Source organism: Pezoporus flaviventris, unplaced genomic scaffold (assembly GCF_033815535.1).
Source record: "Pezoporus flaviventris isolate CSIRO_AGI_PZ_B2104156 unplaced genomic scaffold, CSIRO_AGI_Pfla_v1 ptg000113l, whole genome shotgun sequence".
NCBI classification, from domain to species: domain Eukaryota; kingdom Metazoa; phylum Chordata; class Aves; order Psittaciformes; family Psittacidae; genus Pezoporus; species Pezoporus flaviventris.
Genome location: NW_026892661.1, coordinates 1,218,805 through 1,238,892, shown reverse-complemented (window position 1 = coordinate 1,238,892; position 20,088 = coordinate 1,218,805). Strand labels below are relative to the sequence as shown.

Sequence of the window (20,088 nt, the reverse complement as noted above, 5' to 3'; positions counted from 1 at the left end):
CGAGGCTGCGAGCTAAGAAGTGAGGAGCAGCACGAGGTCACTGCATAATATACACACTTTATTTATGAATTTGTATGTATACAGACTTTCTATACACACATTACCTATATAATAAAAATGTACATGTGTATACATGGCCGTATAAATATAGAACTGTAGAAATCTTAGAACTGATCCTGTCTATTCACAGCAACTCCTCCCGTGGGACCGCTCTCTTCCAGTAGCGTCATTTGAGGCTTGGGCAGAAGGGGCAAGTGTCGTTCGTGTTGGTTTGGGCCCAGAACTTGATGCACTGGAAGAGAGCACGAGTCAAGAGCCACCAGCACAACGTCCACGTGCTGTGACCACTCCTTCCTGAGCAGCGCTGCCCAGGGCACTCACTTTAAGGGATGGTTTCCTTCACGCCATGGTGACAGCCTCCATCCTGAGGCCACCCCATGGAGGGAGCCCCTCCATGCCAGCAGGACCATCAGACCCTCCTCAATACACCATTTTCCCAGATTTGCCCAGCTCAGAGCACAGGAAGGAGGGATGAGAGGATGCAGAGCTGTTTATTGGTCACATCCTGCTCCAGGCAAGCTCTCAGTACAACAGGGGCTCACTACACACACCCAGGGCCCTGGAAGGGAATCTGCACTAGGAAGCGTGAGGAGGAACACGTAGCACAGCGTGGCAGCACTCACCTCCTTGTGCAGCACGTGCGAGCAGGCCATGGGGTGAAGGTCACCGGGCTGCACCAGCTTCTGGCACATGAGACACAGCTTGCAGGCAGCCGGGGTCTGGGACGAGCAGTGAAGGGACAGAAAGCAGACAGGGAACAGAAGTCAGGCACCCCAGCTCGGATCACGTATTCCACACTCCAGCTGCTCATCCCAGCAGCTGCAGCCAGCGCCGCAGTGCGACCGCTTCCTCCCTCTGACTTCCATGAGGATGGCAAAGTGCTCCAGGAAAGCCCAAAAGCCTTACGTGTGCCGCTGTTCCGGGGTAAGCCACCTGGGCCGGGGGCAGGAACATGGGTGTGCTGATCTGGGGCAGGGGGGCAGAGAACATGGGTGCCCTGATCCGGCTGAGAGGCTGCAGCAAGGGAAACAAGGCGCCTCAGAGAAGCCCGGAAGGAAAGGGCGGATGAGTTTCCCAAGGGAAAGCTGGAGTCACGCAAGCATCCCAGTCCCACCTGAGCCCCGGCCGCTGCCCGCTCCTGCTGCTCCGCCAGCTTGGCCGCCACGAGCTGGTTCAGCTCCTCCATGGTCAGGCCGGCCATGGTCCTCCGGGCAGTCTTGATCTGCTGCAGGATGTTGGTGAGCTGGGCCCTGCGGGGACAGCAGCCTGCTAAGAGCTCCCAGCGCCGCCAGCACGTGGGGCACCCCACACACCAGCAGAGCAGCGTGTGCCCTCAGCACAGACCCCCTGAGGAAGGGCACCGCCAGGCACGCACTTGTTGCACTGCGGGAACCGGGCGAGCAGCTTGTCCAGGAGCTTTTCCAGCTTGTCGGCCGGCTGCAGCCTGTGGAACTCGGGAGCGACGCTGACGCCTGCCAGCCCCGGCGGCGGTGGGATGGAGGCCGCGGGGGCCACGTGAGGGCTGTGCGTGCCCATCAGCGAGGCCACCACGGGGCTGTTCCTTCCCTGGGAAGCGGGCAGCGGAGGGGAGGGCTGATTGGGCCTGGAGATGGCAGGGTTCAGCAGGGGAAAGGAGAGCGCCCGGGGGTCAGCGCTCGGCATGACCATGGGCACGGGGACCGGTCCGATGGGGAACGGGAGCCTGGGAGTAAGGGAGGGGTTGGGCTGGAATGCCGTCAGCATGAAATCTGTCTGAGAAAGAAAAACAGGGGGAGAGGAAAAGGCTGGTTAGAATAAACCCATGGGAAAGCAGAGCTGAGCGCCCTCCTCCCCAGCCAGGCACGAGCAGCACTGAACCACAGGCACTGGTGGCTCTACTGAAGGCAAGGGGAAGGGACCCTTCCCCTCCTTTGCAGGGAGGCACAAACAGACAGAGGACAAGCACAGGCCTCCAGGAGACGCAGTCCCCCCCAGCCTCCATCAGTGCAAGCAGCGCAGGCACAGCCAGGTACAGGCCTGAGTGCCACAGGGACACATCTGTGCGGGGCTGGAGAGACACTCACCTCTGAGGGTGGAGGGGGCAGCGTTGGCGTGGGGATCTGTGGGAGACTGCTCAGCTTGGTTCCGTTCCTCACCATCTGAATGTGGTCGTTGAACTGATCCTAGCCCAGAGCACAGGAACAGATGTGCTTCAGAAAGAGTCTGCTGAGGCAGATTCCTGCCTGGGCAGAGCATCACCAGCCCCAGGACGGCTGCAGGCCCTACCCTGGACACCCTCTGGTTCCACATGAGTCAGGGAATGAAAAAGACCTGACAGGAGAAACAGAGTAACTGCCTTTCCATTAATAACTTCCATCCCATTGGGCTTGTGCACACACAAGCCTGAAGCTGCAGGCAGGCAATAACTGCTGCTGCTTACAAAGGCAGTGCCAGGCTTTTGGACACACATCTTGGTCCTCTCCCAGAAAGGGCTGTAACTCCACACGAAGGAGCACCAGTGCAAGGAGCTGCCCAGTGTCAGGCTGGGAGCCTGGGGACTTACTCGGACGCTTTCCTTGGTCATTCGTATCCTGTTGAGCCTCATCTCCCACTCCTGCTTCGGCCTCATGGTCTCCAGCGTGGGTGGCGCAGACCTGCAAGCACAGCTGTGCTCTGCCACTGGCACCGCGCTCTCCCAGGCAGCACAGCGGGAAGAGGTCAGCCCCAAAGGCTCCTGCACCCCCCTCCTCGGCTGGTGGGAAGAGGGGCTCACACCCCACAAGAGGAGAGCACATGGTGCCACCAGAGTGCATTGATCTGGCGGACAGACGCAAGGGCATGGGCTCAACACTGTGCCTACAGCACTCATCTAGGGCACAGCACGTGCTCAGCAGGCAAATAGCAATGGGCAGTAAGCACAGCCCCACATATCCTTGCTTTGCATCACGACTGAATCACATGAATTTAGCAAGCAAACCACAGGAAACCTTGATTTCACTCAAACCGCCCGTGTAGGCAGAGAAGACGGGCAGGTAGATGGGCACACAGGGACAAGCGTTACCTGCCCTTTCTGGGGCTGCACAGACTTACTTGAGGTAGGTGAGGTGCAGCTCTGCTTCTTTTTCTGCCTCTTCTAGTTTCAACACCAGCAGCTCCTTCCGGCTCTCCAGAGACAGGATCTAGCAGAGAGAGGCCCCACATGAGGAGCAGTTCTTGTGCTCCCTTGTTTCTCCATGCACCATCACCTCCTCACTGAGCCATGCTGAGGCCACCAGGCACCACTCCAGACTCAGGTTTACTGCACTGATACTTGTTTACCCCTCTCTTGTCCCACAGCGAGGGGACAGGCTCGCACTGCACCCCTCACTTCCCACAATCATTCATGAACAGTCTGGGATCTCAGACAGACGCTCCTCAACACCTGTCTGCAGGTAAGACATCACCTCTGCCTTCCAGGCCCGTTCTGTCTCCTCAAGAATGTTCCTGTTGATCTCATTGTGCTGGTTCTTCAGCTTATCCAGCTCCATCTCCCACAGCTGCCTGCAGACAGGAACAGAAGCCAGCTCAGGCACTGGCACGGCGTGGAGCAGGAGAGCTGACCAACTCCCCCTGCTCTGGAGCTTCTCTGCCCAGCTTTAACACACCCAAGCCCGCCAGAGCTCAGAGCAGCTGTGGAGCTGTGGGAAGCACGCAGATAACAGGAGTACCCTGACTCTGGGAAGCTGCAATTCACTCAGAGGTAGCAGTTACAGCCAAGTCAATCCCCTGAGCACAAACTCTAATCCTAGGGGATCTTTATGTCACAAGTATCCAGGAGCCTGTTTGTGACCAGGATCAAGGAGGATTTACTGCAGAGACAGGGCTGCTGGAGGAGCAGATAAAACCCAGGCAGCGCCATCCGAGCGCTCTCTGCAGCCCACCCTGCCAGCAGCATCGGATTCATTCTGAGGCCAAGTGACTGGAGGGAAAAGAGAACCCAGCAGCGTTAACGGGGGAAGAGCCTCACTTCTCATCAGACTGCTCTGCGATCAGCGACGCAATCTTGTTCTCCTTCTCCTCCTGCTCCTTCAGCAACCTGCACAGGGGAGAAAGGAGAAGTGGGGTCACAGCTGTGGAGGGGCTATCACCAGCCCTGAACGCCAGTGTGAACACCTCGCTGGCACAGGAGGCTTTTTACCCCCACTTGGAGGCTGCCCCATTCAATACCATTTGAAAGCAACCACTGACATCCTCCAGAGCAAAGATTCTGCTGTATCATGACACTGCACAAAGAGTGTGGCATAGAACCAGCACTCGCTGTGGGGAGCTGTGCCACGCTGCCAACACAGCTCTGCAACTGGGGGGAACAGGAGCTGTGCTCTTGGGGCTGTTACTAAAGCAGCGTTATCCCAAACCATCACCGAGCCCTTGGAGTAAGAAACATCAGCCCTTGGTGATGCGACAGGATGGCTCCGTAAAGCGCAGGTGCAACCCCCAAAGGAACCTTCACATCTGTACAAATAACTTGTGTCTTGCTTGCATTAGACCCCCCCTGAACGCTGAGGTTCTTTGCCCCAAGCACTCAGACTGTGTTACAGCAGAGCCTTGGAAAGGCCCATGAGACCCTGCTCCAGCACTGAGACAGCAGCAACGGAGCTGAGCTGCACATTACCCTTGCCAAGCACTGTCCACCCGTACACTGAACCAGCAGAGCAATGCCCCACTGCCCCAAACCGACTCGGAGATGCCTGTAAACCACTGGTGCTGTGTCTGTGGCAGAGCCCTCCAGAACCAGACAGGTCTGTCCAAAACCACTCACCAAAACACTGCTTCCAGTGATCCTGTTTTACTTCATCAGGTGCACATCAGGGTTAAGCACTGCCTCCCCCACAAACAAACACTTTCTCGTCTATCCAAATACCTTCTGCCTTTCTCACAGAGTTTCTCAATTTCTGCCTTCAGATCCTGCTCTTTCTGCAGGAATTCCTTCTTCTCTTTCTCCATCTTCTTCTTTGTCTCTTCTCTCTTGATTGTAACGTCTTGAATCGCCCTCAGGATCTCCTAGAGTCAAACGAGCACCACGCAAATGAAGAGCAAAATTCCCAAGCAAGGGTTTTGGTTCTAAACCCACCCCGATTTTAATCAATGAGGCCAGAGCAGCCGCCTCAGCTGGGAAAGAGCAGTGCTACGGGAGGTGAGACAAAGAGAGGACTGGGCCAAATACCTGGTGGTTCTTCATCTCCTCCTCCCTCCGCTGCTGGAGCTGCTTTAGCTGGACCTGCAGCTGGTTCTCCACCTGCCTCTGTTTGTCCAGCACCTCCTGGTAGCGCTCCTTCAGCAGCGCCCTCTCAGACATCATCTTGTCCTGCAGCACAGGGTGGCAATAGAGGGAGAACTTTCCCCTCCCCTCGCGCTACCAAGAGCGCAGGCACAGCAGGCACGCTCAGCAACGGGCAGGAGCCCAGGCTGTGCCATGGTCAAGCAGAAGGCACAGTTAAATGCCTTCTGCTTCCAAAGCTCAGCCTCTAGATGGGCGCAGACCAAGGGATGCACAGCCCAAAGCTGCAGGCGGGACCGTGCATCCTCCTTGAATGGGCACAGCCCAAGAACGCCAGGGCCGGCGCAGCGATGGCTACAGACACCCTGCGGGCAGAGCTCCAGCTCCCGCACCGGGCACAGCGGCGATACCCACCAGGTTCTTCTCTATGTCCTGATCCGTGTTCACATCCATGTCGGCCGCCTTGAAGTCCGTCTGTGACGGGAGATCGCTGCCATCAGCATCACCCGCACGGCGCGGCCAGCCCCGTCCCCCGCGGGCACCCACCTGCACCGCGATGTTCTGCGAGGGCCTGGCCGGGGCCGCCTCGGGGCCGGGCTCCTCCGCCGCGCCGCCGGCCTCCGCGCCGCCGGGCCCGGGCTCGCCCTCACCGCCGGCCGCCACCAGCTCCGCCTCCGCGCCGGGCCCGGCCGGCGCCGCCCCGCCGGGGCTGTCCGGGGCTGCGAGCGCGCTGCCGCTGTGCGAACAAACGGGTCGGTGCGCGGCCGCTGCCCCCGCCCCGGCGCGCCGGGCCCAGCACCTACCTGTCGGGCGGCGCGGCGGGGCCGGGCTCGCAGAGGCGCGGCGGGGCGGGCGCGGCGGCGGGGCCGTCGGTGGGCGCCTGCTCCAGCGCCATGGGGCGTGCGGCAGGGCCGGGCCCGGCCCGGAGCGGCGCGGAGCGGAGCGGACACCACGGCCCGCACCGCCCCTTCCGCTACGGAGCGGCGCGGCCGGCCCGCGAGCGCCGCCCTGGCGGAGCGGAGGCCGCGCAGGAAGTGACGGCGCTGTCAGCGGCCGCGGGGTTCCGGCAGCGCCGGCCCGTGCCCGGTGAGCGCCCGGCGGGGACGGGAGCGGCGGCTCCGCTCCGGAGGGGCTGCCCGGCCGGGCACCGGTACGGGAGGCAGAGAGCCTCCAGCGGGAGAGCGGCCGCGGTGGCTCCGCGGGGACGTGCTGGGGTGCGGAGCTCCGCGCGGAGCGGAGCGGGACAGCGGGAAGCGCTTCCCCCCCCCCCCCTCCCTCCATCCCCCGGCAGTGCCGGGGCTCGGTGCCGCGGTCCCTCCGGCTCGGAGCGGGTGGGAAGGGGCGCGGTGGGGCTGTGCGCGGAGCGTGGGGCGACCCCGACCTGTGTCTGTGGGGCCGCATAGGGGCCGTTTGGTTCCGTGCTGAGACAAGGAAGTGGCTCCTCTTCTGCAGCGCTTGGGATCCGTTGGGATCGGTCCCAGCGCACGTGTGGCGTCCCGGTGCTGCGCCACTGGGAAGGAGCCACCTTGCCAGGGGTTTTCCTGGAATGGCGAGCCCGGAGCCGCAGAGCTCCGCGGGACCTTCAGGTGAGGCTGTGGCCGCCCTGTTCCCGACGGGAAGAGGTTCTCAGCAGCTTTCCTCTCCCCTGCTCGCAGCCCGCCTCGCTGATGCGGCATTGGAAGCGGAGGGCGCCGCTATGGAGCGCAGGGATGGAGGCCACGCTCTGCATCCACACATGCCTTTGGCTCAGCGCCGCCTGGGTCCCGCTCGCCTCGTCCTGCCCCGGGGAGCCCACGGGCGCTGAGCCCCGGCCCGAAGAGCTCAGCTGGGCCGTCAGCCTGGAGGCGCCCGAGGACGAGCTGGAGCAGCGCGCCGAGGAGCTGGCCCGCGCCGCGGGGCTGGTGAACATGGGCCGCGTCGGGGAGCTCCGGGGCCATTACCTGTTCAGGGCCCAGCGCGGCGGGCTCGCCGGTGCCGAGGCCGTGAGGCGGGCGGTGGACGCGGTGCTTGCCCAGCACGACAGCGTGCGGTGGCACGCGGAGCAGAGGCTGCTCAAGCGCTCCAAGCGCAGCCTGCACTTTAACGACCCCAAATACCCGCTGCAGTGGCACCTGGTGAGTGCGGGTCCTGCTGCCCGGGGGGGTTCGTGTCACCCCGCTGGGTAGCCCCCGTGCCTGATGCGCTGCTCCGCTTTCCCTTTCCCCCCGCTCTCCGGTGCTTAGAACAACCGCAAGAGCCCCGGGAAGGACATCAACGTCACGGGGGTGTGGGAGCGGAACGTGACGGGGCGCGGCGTGACGGTGGTGGTGGTGGATGATGGCGTGGAGCACACCATCAAGGACATACAGCCGAACTACGTGAGTGCGGGGGGCACTGAGCTGCCTGCCCCACAGCCTCGGCCAGGGTGGGAAGTGCCAATGGGAAAGCCTTTCCTGGGATGCTGTGCCCCCACGCTGCTGGGCTCCCAGCCTTTGTGCTACCCATGGCCGCTTGGAGGTGAGAGCTGGCCCCCTTTGACCCGCAGCAGCTGCTGAAGCTGTCCTTGCCCATCCCATTCCCACAGCAGCAGGCAGCAGTGTCGAGCTGCAGTCCTGCATGGATGCATCCTCTAAGTTCCCGTCGCTTCCAGGCTGTGTTGCAGCCCGCTCTGAAGCCCTGCTTTTCCCAAGGACAGGAGCGCAGCGCCCTGAGGGGTGACTGTGGGTCTGTTTGCAGAGCCCAGAAGGCAGCTACGACTTGAACTCCAACGATCCCGACCCCATGCCTCACCCTGACGAGGAGAACGGCAACCACCACGGGACGCGCTGCGCCGGGGAGATCGCTGCCGTGCCCAACAACAGCTTCTGCACGGTGGGAGTCGCCTACGGGAGCCGCATCGCAGGTGGGTGCATGGCGTGACCCTGACACCCCCAAGTGCTGCGGTCGTGCCTGGCTTGGGTCAGCTCCGGCGCCTTGGGGCTATAGAAGGGCTGGCTCCAAGTCAGCCGGATCCTTCTTTGGGATGTTGAAGGAGGAACTCTCCATGGGAGGCACTTCCTGGCGCGGTGGGATGGCTGTGTGCTGGGGTGGCAATTCCAGAGCCCAGCCACAGGCTTTGGGCAGAAGCACATCCGTGCATCCCTCGTGCGCAGCCTGATCCCGGCAGCGACAACGTGCCTGCTCCAGCGCACCGCAGCCCGGACGCGATTCTCTCTGCGCTCGGCAGATGGTGCCACGTTCCCTGGCTGTGGCAGCGGGATGGGAGCGGGTATCCCGGGGTGCCGATGGGATACAGAGGATCGGGAGCTCGCCCTAGGGCGCAGCTCTGCACCCCTGCCCTGCGCTCAGCGCTCCGTGAGGCGCTCGGATGTGGCAGTAAAAAGCCGCGTGTGCTGCGTCAGGCGAGAGCGGGGATGGGTGGGTGGGTGTGCTGCTGCTAAATGGTCTTAATTGAGATGCGTGTGCCTGGTTTCATCTGTAACGTCCTTTGCCAGCCTAAACTCTGATGCAGAGCAGTAATTACCAGTGCTTCGGGGCGCTGCAGACTCAGCACGGAGCCTTTGTTGGCTTTGCTGGGGGGTGACCTTGCCCTCCTGCTCCATGCCCAGTAGTCAGGGTGTCCTGCGTTTCCTGAGCCCTTCCCTCAGCAGGGAAGCGTGCCATCCATCCCAAAGCTGCTGCTTGGTGGCCTGGGAAGGGAAGCGATTGCTCCATGCAGAGATTAGCCCTGAAAGCAGTGGGATAAGGAGGCTGGGGCGTGAGGAAGCCCCTGGGGAGCAGTGCTCTGGGTAGGGGGGCTCAGGGGCACGCAGGAGTGAGCCCAGCCGGTGTTTGGCTGTGCTGTCACCGTCACCAGCTTGGTTCTGGCAGCGGGACCAGAGGCCTGGCTTGGCAGAAAGCTGCATCCAGCAAACGTGGAGCTGTGCAGGGTGCACCTCCAGTCCCTCACTCACACGTAGCCCCCATGCACTGAGCTGCAGGGTCACAGCTCCATCAGGCTGGGAGGGTCAGTGTCCTGGTGTGAGCCTGTTTGTTGGTACAGCTCGCTTTGATCCGCTGCCCTCATGTTTGTTCTCCTGTGTCCTGCAGGCATCCGAGTTCTGGACGGGCCCCTCACTGACAGCATGGAGGCCATTGCCTTCAACAAGCACTATCAGATCAACGACATCTACAGCTGCAGGTGAGCCTGGGGACGGGGTCACGGCTCCTCCTGTGGCTCCAGCAAGCCTGGAGGCACCAAAACCAGCACTGCTGGTGTGTCCATGAGCGTGCCTCGAGGGGGTCTGTTAGGAGGAACATCAGCATTCCTGTTACCGGGATCTGGCTTGCGCTCTGTGCTCTGCTGGGGCAGGTCCCATGGGCTGGCTGAGCTGGAGGGGGCACTGTGCCTGCCCCCCGTGGTGGGGGAGCCCTGTCTGGGCACTGGAATGTGTTTGAAGCTGGCTGTTAAGTAAAAATCAAGCGGTTTGTGCACTGGAATCTGACCCAGGGGCACAGCTCAAACATGGCAGCGATATCCCAGCAGCGAGGGCCAGCCCAGTGGATGGGGAGGTGCAGCACCTCCAATCCCAGTCCTGTACTGGGAGCAGCAAACCGCGATGGGCGGAGGAGTTGGAGCCTGCAGCACCTGGGCTGTCACTTCTTGGTGTCTCTCTTTGCAGCTGGGGTCCAGATGATGATGGGAAAACCGTGGATGGCCCCCATCAACTGGGAAAGGTAAAACCAGCCCCGGCAGCTCGGGTCACGCCTCGGGTGACGTTGCTGGGCTGCAGTGCACGTCTCCTTGCTCCCGTGGCTGCCGGCAGAGGTGTTGCACGTTACAGTGCTGGGGAGAGGTGGCGTTGCTGTGGGAGGGCAGTGTTCAGGCAGCATTAGCTCAGCTTCCCAGGGAGAGGCTGGTTCCAGCAGGAAGAGGCTCTTTCGCAACCTGTGCTGGTGTCCTAACAGCCTTGGCAGCCCAAGGGACGCTCTCTGCTCTGGAGACACAGCGTTCCTGGTGCTCAGGGTGCTGCTCCCAGCAGGGAGCGTGCCTTCAGATGCTAGGAGTGAGTAAGGGAGTAAACACGTCCAGGTGCCGTGGTGAGGGGTCGCAGAGGCAGCCCCAAACCGGGCAGCACGTTGCTCCTGGGATGCGGTTCTGCTTCATTTCCCTTTTGCTTGGCAGCCCCTTGCTGTACTTCTGTAACCACAAGGTAGCAGTCAGCGTTGGGAGCAATGCTGGCAGCCGAGCTGTCGGGCCAGGGTGACAAATGGTTTCCAGTTCTGCAAGTTAATCTGCTCTCCTCCTGCACGCAGAGCCAGCTGCAGCAAGCAGTGGGACGCAGGGTGCCAGCAAAGCAAAGCTTGCTCTGCCACAGCACTGCGTGTGGAGGCCTCTCTGCCTGCTCCAGTGCCTGCCTTCACCTTTGTTTCTCAGTGAAGGCAAAGCCGTGGGAGCTGGAGCCTTGCAGAGAGGCCACGTGTGGGTAGCGCCTGTGGGCAGGAAAGCCTTGAAGAGCCACCTGCAGAGTGAGCCTGTGAAGCTGGGGGGGTGCTGCTGTCCTTGTGGAGGTCAAGCTCTGGCCTGGCTTTGTGCTCTCATTACCTGCAGGGTTGCTTTTCTTCTCCCTCCTCTTCCTTTTAGCGCAGCGTAGGCTGAGCCTCCCAGGGAGCCATAGAGTGGCCATTCCCAGATGATTCCCTTCTCCGCAGGCTGCCCTGCAGCACGGCGTCATCGCAGGTCGCAGGGGCTTTGGGAGCATTTTCGTGGTGGCCAGTGGCAACGGCGGGCAGCACAACGACAACTGCAACTATGATGGTTACGCCAACTCCATCTACACTGTCACCATAGGTGAGGGGGTGTCTTCTGTCTCATTCCATGCCAAAAGTGTTACAGCTTCCTGGCTGGAAGCTGGCTGGATACTGGGAATCTGGGGGAAGGTGTCTGTCCTCTGGGAATGAGCGTGGCAGTGTTCACCCGCCCTCAAGCCTGCAGTTTCCTTTGGACCTACAGAGCTAGAGGAGGCCAGAGACATTCCCTTGTGCAGGAGCTGGGACAGACACTGCCGTGGAGGGAGTGACTTGAAACCCAGCATCCCCATCATGGGCTCGAGGGCAGGAGCTGCAGGAGGGGTGGAAATCAGGCTCCCTCCAGCCCATGTCTGCCTCTCTTCCAGGTGCAGTGGACGAGACAGGCTCCATGCCCTTCTATGCCGAGGAATGTGCCTCTATGTTAGCGGTGACCTTCAGCGGTGGGGACAAGATGATGAGGAGCATTGTGAGTACCAGACGGGGCGCACGGCTTCCAAGGCTCTGGAACAGCCCGGAGTGGAGAAGGGACAAAGTCAAAGTCCCTTTGCCTGCCGCATGTCTGCCTTAGGCTGGTGGTTGGGTTCCCTTGTGAGGCAGAGATAAACATGGGGTTTATCTAGGTCCTGCATAAGCAGTGCTCTGGGAGGCAGCTTCCTGTTTGTGGTTGTTCCTGTGCTGTCACTGTCAGCCTGTAACTTGGAGCGTGGTGACCTTCCCTCTGCGAGGGTGTTCATGGGCGCACCGAGCTCCCAAACACGGATCCTCCCTGAGTCCCTGACAGGGACAGGGACCACGTTCCCTCACCTCCCTGCTCAGCACTGCTGGGAGCGGGGCAGGCGTCTCCTGCAATCATCAGGGGGCTGCTTGGGTGACCCCTAAGAAATTCCTCTGCTCTGTGTCCATGGGAATGTCATCTGGGAGCTGCTCCAGCCCCATCCCAGGCAGAGCCAGAGGGGACGAGCTTCATCCCAGCTGGGCATGTGGCTCCTTTGCACATTGAGGAAGCCTGGAGCGAGACCCCTGTGCCACTGTGGGGAAAAGGGGCTCAGGCCAGACCCCTCACTTCTGCTCCCAAGGGCACAGAGCGTGGACAAGCACTGCGGGCTGGGAGCAGCGTCGGGCTCTTTAAGCTGCTTGGCCCCATCCTCTCGTCTCTTCTCTCCCGGCTGAATTCTGCACAATATTTTTATCGGCTTTTCTCTTTTTTTTTGCCAAAAAATGACTTCTTGTCAACAAAATGTCCTTTTTGCCCGAGCCAAGGAGCTGGGCCTGGCTCCACCAGACCCAGGCCTGACCCAGCGCGTTCCTGCGCCTGGGGAGGCTGTGAGCCAGTCCTGTCCTGCTGTGCATGTCTGGGAGCCCGAGCCACGCCGGGGCAGTTGGGATAGATGGCACTGCCTGGGATCTCCCGCTGGGAATGCCCAAAGGCTGGATGAGGCAGCGCAGCCCCAGGGGATCCGTGCCTGGCTACGGCTCAGTGCTGTCCGCCTGAGCAATGGCTGGGAATGTGGCAGGGAAAGTAAAACCCAGAACGGAGCTGGTTTTCCCTTTCAGAAATCGCTTCGGTTGTCCCAGGCTGGTTTGGAAACTCCTGGCGCCAGGGAAAAAGGGAAGAGCGGCCAAGCAAGGGCTCTGCTGTGCTTTCACCACCCGTTACAGGCTTCTGGGTTGGTTCCGCTTCCCCCGAGCCTGCTGCTGGGGCAAGGGCTTGCAAGGTCTCAAAAGCCCCTTCATGTCAATTTCTGGCCCCATGGGACACTGACAGAGGTCCCTTGGCAGCACCACAGCCGCTCCTCTGGTGAGCCCATGGCACGTTCCAACCTGCACACCCTCTCCTGCAGGGTAACCTGCCCTGAATGCCCTTTCCTTGTGCCGCGGTGGTGTCAGAGTTAAGCTCTCAGCAGCCTTCTGCGGGCTCTCTCTTTTACCAGCCTATAAACCCCTGTGGTTTCCTTAATGGGAAGAATTTAATCCAGCTCCTGGCACCAGCTGCATTTCCTCCTGCAGCTGATGCTGCTCGGGGGGTTCTCTGTGGGACGTGCAGCATCTGAGCACACAGCGTGAGGGAGTCAGGCAGAGAAGGCACCAACCCCACGGCTTCTGGCAGTGCAGGCTGTACCCCATGGGGAGCACAGGGAGATGGGCACGTTCGGCTTGCACTGAGCTGCCATCATTTGGGAGTGTCCCACTGCCTCTTCGAGGCTCTGGGCGGTCCCATGTGGTCCCTCTGCATGTGCTGGTTGTGATGCTGTGGTCAGCAATGAAAATGGGGAAGGTCCGAGACTGTAACTGCCATGAGTTTCCCCTGGAGTTGCTTAATTCAGGCCCGGTTCCTCTCTTTCCCTAAAGGAGATGATCCTCATTCGTTGCTTCTCAACTGGGATGCCTCATCCCTGATGCAAGGTCCCTATGAGAGGTGCCAGCAGCTCATTGGGTTGCTGGGTTGGTCCTAGGGCAGCGTGACTGTGCCTGTGTGCAGGTGCCCTGGAGAACACTCGTGGTGCTCCAGTCTGGGGCTGGGCCTCTCCCTGAACTGGTTTGCATGCTCAGGGGCAGAGATGTCCCCTCTGAAGCCCCAGGGAGGTTGGGTGAACTCAGAAGTTTCTCACAAGGGCTGGTCCAGCCTCCGTGGTCAAGCTGGACGTGCACCGCTTGGATCCCAGCTCCAGGCCCTACCTCCTGCAGTGGTGTCCCGGTGTCCTGCCCTCCTTGTGCTGCTCCTTGCTGGGTACCCACGTCCTGCCTGGCAGCTGCCTGGGAAGCATTTCCAGCAGCTAATCCCTGACCCTGTCCCACTGCCCTGCTCCTGTGTGAGGGAGGGCGATGGGACCTCTGGCTGCCCCGGCTGTCTCCAGCCTCATCTCAGCAACCACAGGCAGGCAGAGAGCTCGTGTGTGCAAATTCCTCCCTGCGGTCCGGGGGTAGCAGCCTGTGCGGAGCAGATGCTGGGAGACAGGCAGCTGAGCTGGGGGTCATGCAGGCAGGGGGCAGGGACCCCCGCCCCGTGCCTTTGCTCTGGAGGGGGGATCCTTGAGCACCCGGAGAACGACCTTGTTCCGTCTGAAAGCCTTGTGAGGAGGGGGACAGGCTTGGGACACTGCGCGCTGTGTTCCGTGAGCATGGCGGAGCTGGCGCAGCAAGGGGCTATCCCTGTCCCAGCATGGGAGCGGTGTCCTGACCGGAGGCATCTCTGTCCTCTTGCAGGTGACCACAGACTGGGACCTGCAGAAGGGCACGGGCTGCACGGAGGGGCACACCGGGACCTCAGCCGCTGCTCCTCTCGCAGCCGGGATGATCGCACTGATGCTGCAGGTACGGCCCTGCCTCACCTGGAGGGATGTCCAGCACATCATCGTCTTCACCGCCACCAAGGTGAGTGCTGGCCCTGCCTCCCTCCACCCCTGCCCCTCATGGGTGCTGCGGCACGGCCCTGGTCCTGCTGTGCGCATCCTTGTGTATGTCCGCCTGCCCCTCTATAAATCTCTCGCTTGTCTGGCTCCCAAAGGGATTACGTTTCCCCCTCACCCCGTGTTCCTTCCAGGAATGTGGCTGGAGCACTTTCCTCTGTCAGGATAATAAATGGGGTATTTGCCTCAGGAATGCCTCCAGCTGCCAGGGTACAGGTCTTCCAGGGGCTCCCCATGCCTCGCACGCACCGTGTGCGCGTGCAGCGCATCCCGGCCCAAAGGGATGGATGCAGCTCCTCAGTGCCACCCCACAGCCCATGCAGGGGGAAAGCAAGGATCTCTGCTCTGCTCCGGCCTCTCCTGGGGCTCCCCAGAGAGACAGGCTCTTGGGAACACATGGAATGGAGAGCTGGGGAGCAAACAGCCCTTCCTTTCACTCGGCCTCTGCTCCAGCACAGCTTCACTGCAGGGATCAGGAGTAGGAGGGGAGCTGACTGGAGCTGCCCAGTTCGGCTTTGGGACAGGGCTTCTTCCACACCCTCTGGCAGCAGGAGTCCGTGTCCAGCCCGTGCTGTGCTCCCTTTGGCACGGGGCAGTGTTTTCCGCAAGTGCAGGCCCGTGTTGCCGGAGCGCTACAACCCAATAAGTGATGGGACCCAGATCTGTCCTGGCCCTGCTCTTGTTGATTTAAAGGAGTTGGTTCCTTCTCACCAAGCTCCTGCCATCCCACGGGCTGTGGTCGAGGGAGCAGGGAGCAGCTGGGATGTTTCAGAGCAGAGGCATTTGTGCCCTTTTGTGCTGCTTGATTTCCTTTCTGAGGAGCTGGGAAGCCTGTTTGTGCAAGGACCCGCTTCAAACAAAGGTCAACCTGTTCCTGTCTAATAAGGCCATGTGGGTTCCTTCCCTCTGCTCTGGGACGTTCCTGAGCCTCCTTCCCTTCGGGCCTGGTTGCCTTTGCCATGGGTTTGCCCCCCGGGTAAGGAGTGCCCTGTGTTTCGCCGCAGTACGAGGACCGTCACGCCAAGTGGGACACCAACCGGGCGGGCTTCAGCCACAGCCATCAGCACGGCTTCGGGCTGCTGAACGCCTGGAGGCTGGTGAACGCTGCCAAGGTAATTCCCTCCCCGTGCCATCACGGACACGGCTCCTGTGCTGGCAGTGCCATGGGGAGACACGGGTGCTGTGGAGGGCCAGCCTTCGGCCATCGTCTGGCCAGCCCTCGCTGTGAGGCTGCTTTGGGTATGAAGTCATGAGGCTTTCGGCAGAGCCTGAGACCTGCCCCAGCTGCAGCGCTCCCAGCACTATATATAGCCATGGCGAGAGCCTCCGCTGCTGGGAGACGACAGCTCTGATTCATGGCTTGGGCAGTTCCATCAGCAGCATCAGCACCCTCCTCCCTGCACAGGGTCTGCAGGGCAGGCACCGTGCCCCAGGCAAACAGGGGGTTCTGAGCTGGCAGCCCTGGGGCTGCCGAGGCAGTGGTGTGCTCAGAGCAGGACAGGGCGTCCCCATCCCTCCCTCCCGGTGTGAGCAGGGCACATCCCTTTGGCACTTGGTCCTCGCTCACACTCAGAGCACTGTAGCTGTGCCGGGTCACTGCTGCTGGCCAGCGATGCTCCTGTTTCACAGGGACTTTCGGGCTGCTCTCTTCCTGCAGGCCTTTGGGTTCTGCTTTAACCTGCCCGAGGGGAGACTGAGATGAGCTCTTAGGCAGGAGCTCTTCCCTGTGAGGGTGCTGAGGCGCTGGCACAGGGTGCCCAAAGAAGCTGTGGCTGCCCCATCCCTGGCAGTGTTCAAGGCCGGGTTGGACACAGGGGCTTGGAGCAAGCTGCTCGAGTGGAAGGGGTCCCTAAACTGGATGAGCTTTAAGGTCCTTTCTAACCCAAACCACTCTGTGGTACTGTGAGTCTGTGTTTCCTGCCCTGCTGTACCTGGGGTTGAAACAGAACAGCTTCGAGTAACTGCTTAAAGCCACTTGGGTGATGGCAAAGGCAAACCCAGGATGGGGAGCCCCAGGCCTCAGTTGGCCCCTCCAGCCCCAGGCCATCACCTTCCTGCCACTCCTGCAGCCCCACTGTGCTGCCGGGGTGCCCCAGAGCAGTGTCAGGACAAAGCCCCTGGCACACCCACAGGGAGCAGCTTCAGGAGCACTGGGAGACGGAGATGGGATGTGCAGGGAGGCTGCATCCTCGTGCTGGATCCTGCCCTTTCCCCTGCAGGTGTGGGAGTCCGTCCCGTACCTCGCCTCCTACGTGAGCCCGGCCCTGCGGGAGGGCCGGAGCATCCCGCTGCTTCCACGGGAGCTGGAGGCTGCCTGGAACGGTGAGAGCACGCGCTGGGCACACCAGGGCCACATCCAGCCCGGGCCCCGTGGCGTGGGGCAGAACTGCTGACAGCCAGGGGCTGTGCGAGGGCACCAAGGGGTTAAGCATCGGCTGCCTGGGCTTCTTCCTCTCTGCTTCCTCTGCCTTCCCCAAGGGAGCTGTGTGGGTCCATGTGGTCCCCTCCCCATAGCTCCATCCCACGGAGCCATGGCTTTGCGGAGCCAGACAGGCATTGGGAGCGTGGCCGGGCTGGGCAGCAGCCAGACCTGCTCCTCTGGCTCTGACCATTTTAGGTAATGCTCCAGCTCCTGACTTGGCCTCCCTCTCTCCACATAAACAAGGCGCTGCTCCGGCTGCTACCAGTGGGAAGCGGAGCTCGGCCCCAAGCCCTCCCCGGCCCCCAGCATTGCCACAGCGCCCTGGGCGGGCTCCTGCGCCCACAGCCTGTGAGTCAGGGCTGGGAGGGAGAAGGTTGGGTGTCACGGAGCCCATGGCACAAGACGTGTAGGGATCGGCAGGGCCCCACTTGTGACATGAGGTTTGGATGCAGGCGAGAGGCTGCTGGTGCTTGAGAGGGCAGGGTTAGGGTTAGGGTTAGGGTTAGGGTTAGGGTTAGGGTTAGGGTTAGGGTTAGGGTTAGGGTTAGGGCCTTGGGTCCCTCTGTGTGAGCAGGGCCAAGCCTGGGCTCCTGTCACCTTCCTGCTCTGGGTGTGCTGGGAGATGCCCAGGAGCCAGCTTCCCCGCTGCTGTGCAGTTGCCTCTCACCCCTCCTTCCCCAACACCTCCTGCTCAGCCCTTTCTCCCCCTCCTCTCCATCCGTCCTGGCTGAACTCAGGCAGGGCACGGAAGGGCACAGAGGTGAGCACGTGTCTCCTGGGAAGGGGGGTCCATCCCAACCACCTGCCCTTTCCCAGTCAGCACCGCAGACCTGGAGCAATCCGGGATGAGAACCCTGGAGCACGTGGCTGTCACCGTCACCATAACCCATCCCCGCCGCGGCAACCTGGAGATCCGGCTCTTCTGCCCCAGCGGCATGATGTCCCTGATAGGCACCGCCAGGAGCATGGACTCGTAAGCACGGGGGGGGGACAGGGCAGGACACCCACCGGGGCCCGGTCCAGCCCCTCTCAGGGGTTGTTTCTCCTCCCCCTTTGGCAGGGACCCCAATGGCTTTGCTGACTGGACCTTCTCCACGGTCAGGTGCTGGGGCGAGGAGGCGCAGGGCACCTACAGACTGGTCATCAGGGACATCGGTGAGTCCCGCCCTCGGGACCTTCATGCGGCAGCAGCTCCGTGTGGCCGTGGGTTGGTGCCGCCCGGCTGGGTGGGACAGTTCCCACTGGACCAACCTGTTTCTTCCCCAGGAGATGAGAGCCTGAGGCCTGGGACCTTGAAGCAGTGGCAGCTGACCCTGTACGGCTCCTCCTGGTCCCCAGCGGAGATGAAGGAGCGGCAGAGGTGGGACACCACAGCCCTGTCCTGCTGGGGAGGTCATTAGTGGAGGGCTGAGGGACATCATCCTGAGGCACTGCTTGCCTGGAGCAGGGCTGCTGTGCGGTGCATGGAGGGTGAAGCTGCAGCCTGGTCGCCAGCCCCTAGCACAGGGCCACTTGGCTGCCCTCAGTACCCAGCACAGGGGAGCTGTGGGCAGTAGAAAACAGCTCAGTGGCTGGGTTTGACCCAGGAGGGCAGCCCACAGTGGTGGAAGAGACCCTGGGGACCCTCCTGGAGCAGCCCTCCCTATGGGACCCTCATGTGTGCCTCGATCCCACAGGCTGCTGGAGGAGGCCATGAGCGGGCAGTACCTGAGCAGCGACTTCTCCCTGCCCTGCCCTCCAGGACTGGAGATCCCAGAGGAGCAGCGCTTCACCATCACAGCCAACACCCTCAAGGTGAGCCCGCCCATGGGAGGGGGACACTGGGGCTGGCACCGAGCAGGGGGACCCCATCCTCTGCCGGAAGGGAGAGTGAGAACCAGCCCCACTCATCCTCCTGGTGCTGAGGCTCAGTGCTGGCCATTGGGGCAGGGCTTTGTTTCTGAAGGGGCTTCCTCCCCTGCAGACCCTCCTGCTGCTCGGATGCTTTGCCGTGTTCTGGACGTTCTACTACATGCTGGAGGTTTGTCTGACCAGGAACAACGCGGGGCTGGACCTGGCCTGCGCCGGCTCCACCGCCTGCAGGTGGTACCAGCAGGGAGGGAAGCACAGAGCCCTGGAGAGCGGCCTGGAGATGGAGTCCGTGCCGCTGTACCGGGAGAAGGACACGGAGGACGTGGAGCTGGAGTGTGAGCACCCGGAGCCAGCCCGGGATGGGGAGGACCGGTCCTGGAGCCCCAAAGTGCCCTGCGGCCGGGAGGCGACGGCAGAGCTGCTGCTGGAGGACAGGGAGCAGCGGCCGTGCTAGCTGGGGCTGGGGGTGCGGGCTGTGACACCCCCTTGGTACGGGTACATCCTTCCCTGCATGGGCAGCACGGGCTCCCCGAGCCCTGTGTCCCGCGGGAGGTGGCGGGGAGCGGCTCAGGACCCAGGAGGAAGAGTGCTGGCAGCGGAAGGGGAGCTTCCCCTTCCCTCGCTCTGGAACACAAAGCAAGCCTTAAACCTGTTCCTAAGGAGCCTGCCCTGCAGTGATGCTCAGGGCTTCCCCACAGCGATGCCTCCTGCGAGCCCCCATGCACGTCACTGCTTCCATGGCCAGGGAGAAGCGTTGCTTTGGCCCCGAACCCTGCAGAGTGAGCCTGGACGCTGCGGCAGGGCCCCCAGAGCGCTGCCGTTTCCTGCCCCACTGGGCTAGGGGCTGGCTCGTGCCCACCGCTTAGGCCCAGCTTAGGAGAAAGGAGCCTTGTGCCCATCTCCAACGTGCGCCCTGTGCTCCTGGGCAGGCAGGAGGCGCCGGGGCACCAATCCCTGCTCCTGGTGCCCGGGATGGACGAGGCAATGGGTGATGCCCGCAGTGGGGCTGGAGAGGGGCGGTTGAGCTGCTCTGGCAGCGGCTCAGCGCGGGGTTGGCTCCTTCCCGTGTCCCTGGGTTTATTTTTCTAGCGCCGGGGTCGGTTTTTTAATGAGCAGAGCCCTTTTGTGAAGCTTTCCAAATAAAGCCTGGAAAACCCTCCCCTGCCCGGGCTCCCTCCCCTGCCGCCGCCGAGCCGTGACTCCCCCCCGCCGGCCCGCCCTCTCCCCTGCTCCTGCGAGCCGGGATAACCGGGATGCTCCACCCGGGGCCGGAGCAAGGAGCGGGGCCGCGCCGCATCCTCAGGTGCTGCGCAGAGGGCGGCTGCACCCTGCGGGGATGGAGG

At 62.1% G+C, this 20,088-nt stretch overlaps 2 protein-coding genes across 3 annotated transcripts; one reads left to right on the top strand and one right to left on the bottom strand.

Moving 5' to 3' along the window:
- Positions 1–37: 37 nt before the first annotated feature.
- On the bottom strand, positions 38–5,966 carry RNF214 (ring finger protein 214). The gene is made up of 14 exons (XM_061478089.1): positions 5,843–5,966; positions 5,711–5,770; positions 5,243–5,383; positions 4,940–5,079; positions 4,046–4,114; positions 3,483–3,579; positions 3,130–3,218; positions 2,603–2,693; positions 2,124–2,222; positions 1,436–1,812; positions 1,175–1,310; positions 967–1,074; positions 684–779; positions 38–292 (listed from the first exon to the last, which is right to left on the bottom strand). The coding sequence occupies exons 2-14, from the start codon at positions 5,747–5,749 to the stop codon at positions 227–229; spliced, it is 1,548 nt and encodes a 515-aa protein (XP_061334073.1). The 5' UTR covers positions 5,750–5,770; positions 5,843–5,966; the 3' UTR covers positions 38–226.
- A 304-nt stretch (positions 5,967–6,270) lies between these two features.
- PCSK7 (proprotein convertase subtilisin/kexin type 7) lies at positions 6,271–19,904 on the top strand. Of its 2 annotated transcripts, none has more exons than XM_061478086.1 (16): positions 6,271–6,382; positions 6,952–7,410; positions 7,519–7,653; positions 8,012–8,177; positions 9,365–9,455; positions 9,937–9,991; positions 10,967–11,105; positions 11,431–11,531; positions 14,270–14,437; positions 15,477–15,584; positions 16,692–16,794; positions 17,711–17,867; positions 17,997–18,049; positions 18,161–18,254; positions 18,571–18,688; positions 18,858–19,904. In XM_061478086.1, the coding sequence occupies exons 2-16, from the start codon at positions 6,964–6,966 to the stop codon at positions 19,197–19,199; spliced, it is 2,277 nt and encodes a 758-aa protein (XP_061334070.1). In that variant the 5' UTR covers positions 6,271–6,382; positions 6,952–6,963; the 3' UTR covers positions 19,200–19,904. The 2 variants fall into 2 exon arrangements, with proteins under 2 accessions (XP_061334070.1, XP_061334069.1); XM_061478085.1 differs by having other exon boundaries at positions 17,955–18,049.
- The last annotated feature ends 184 nt before the right edge of the window (positions 19,905–20,088 follow it).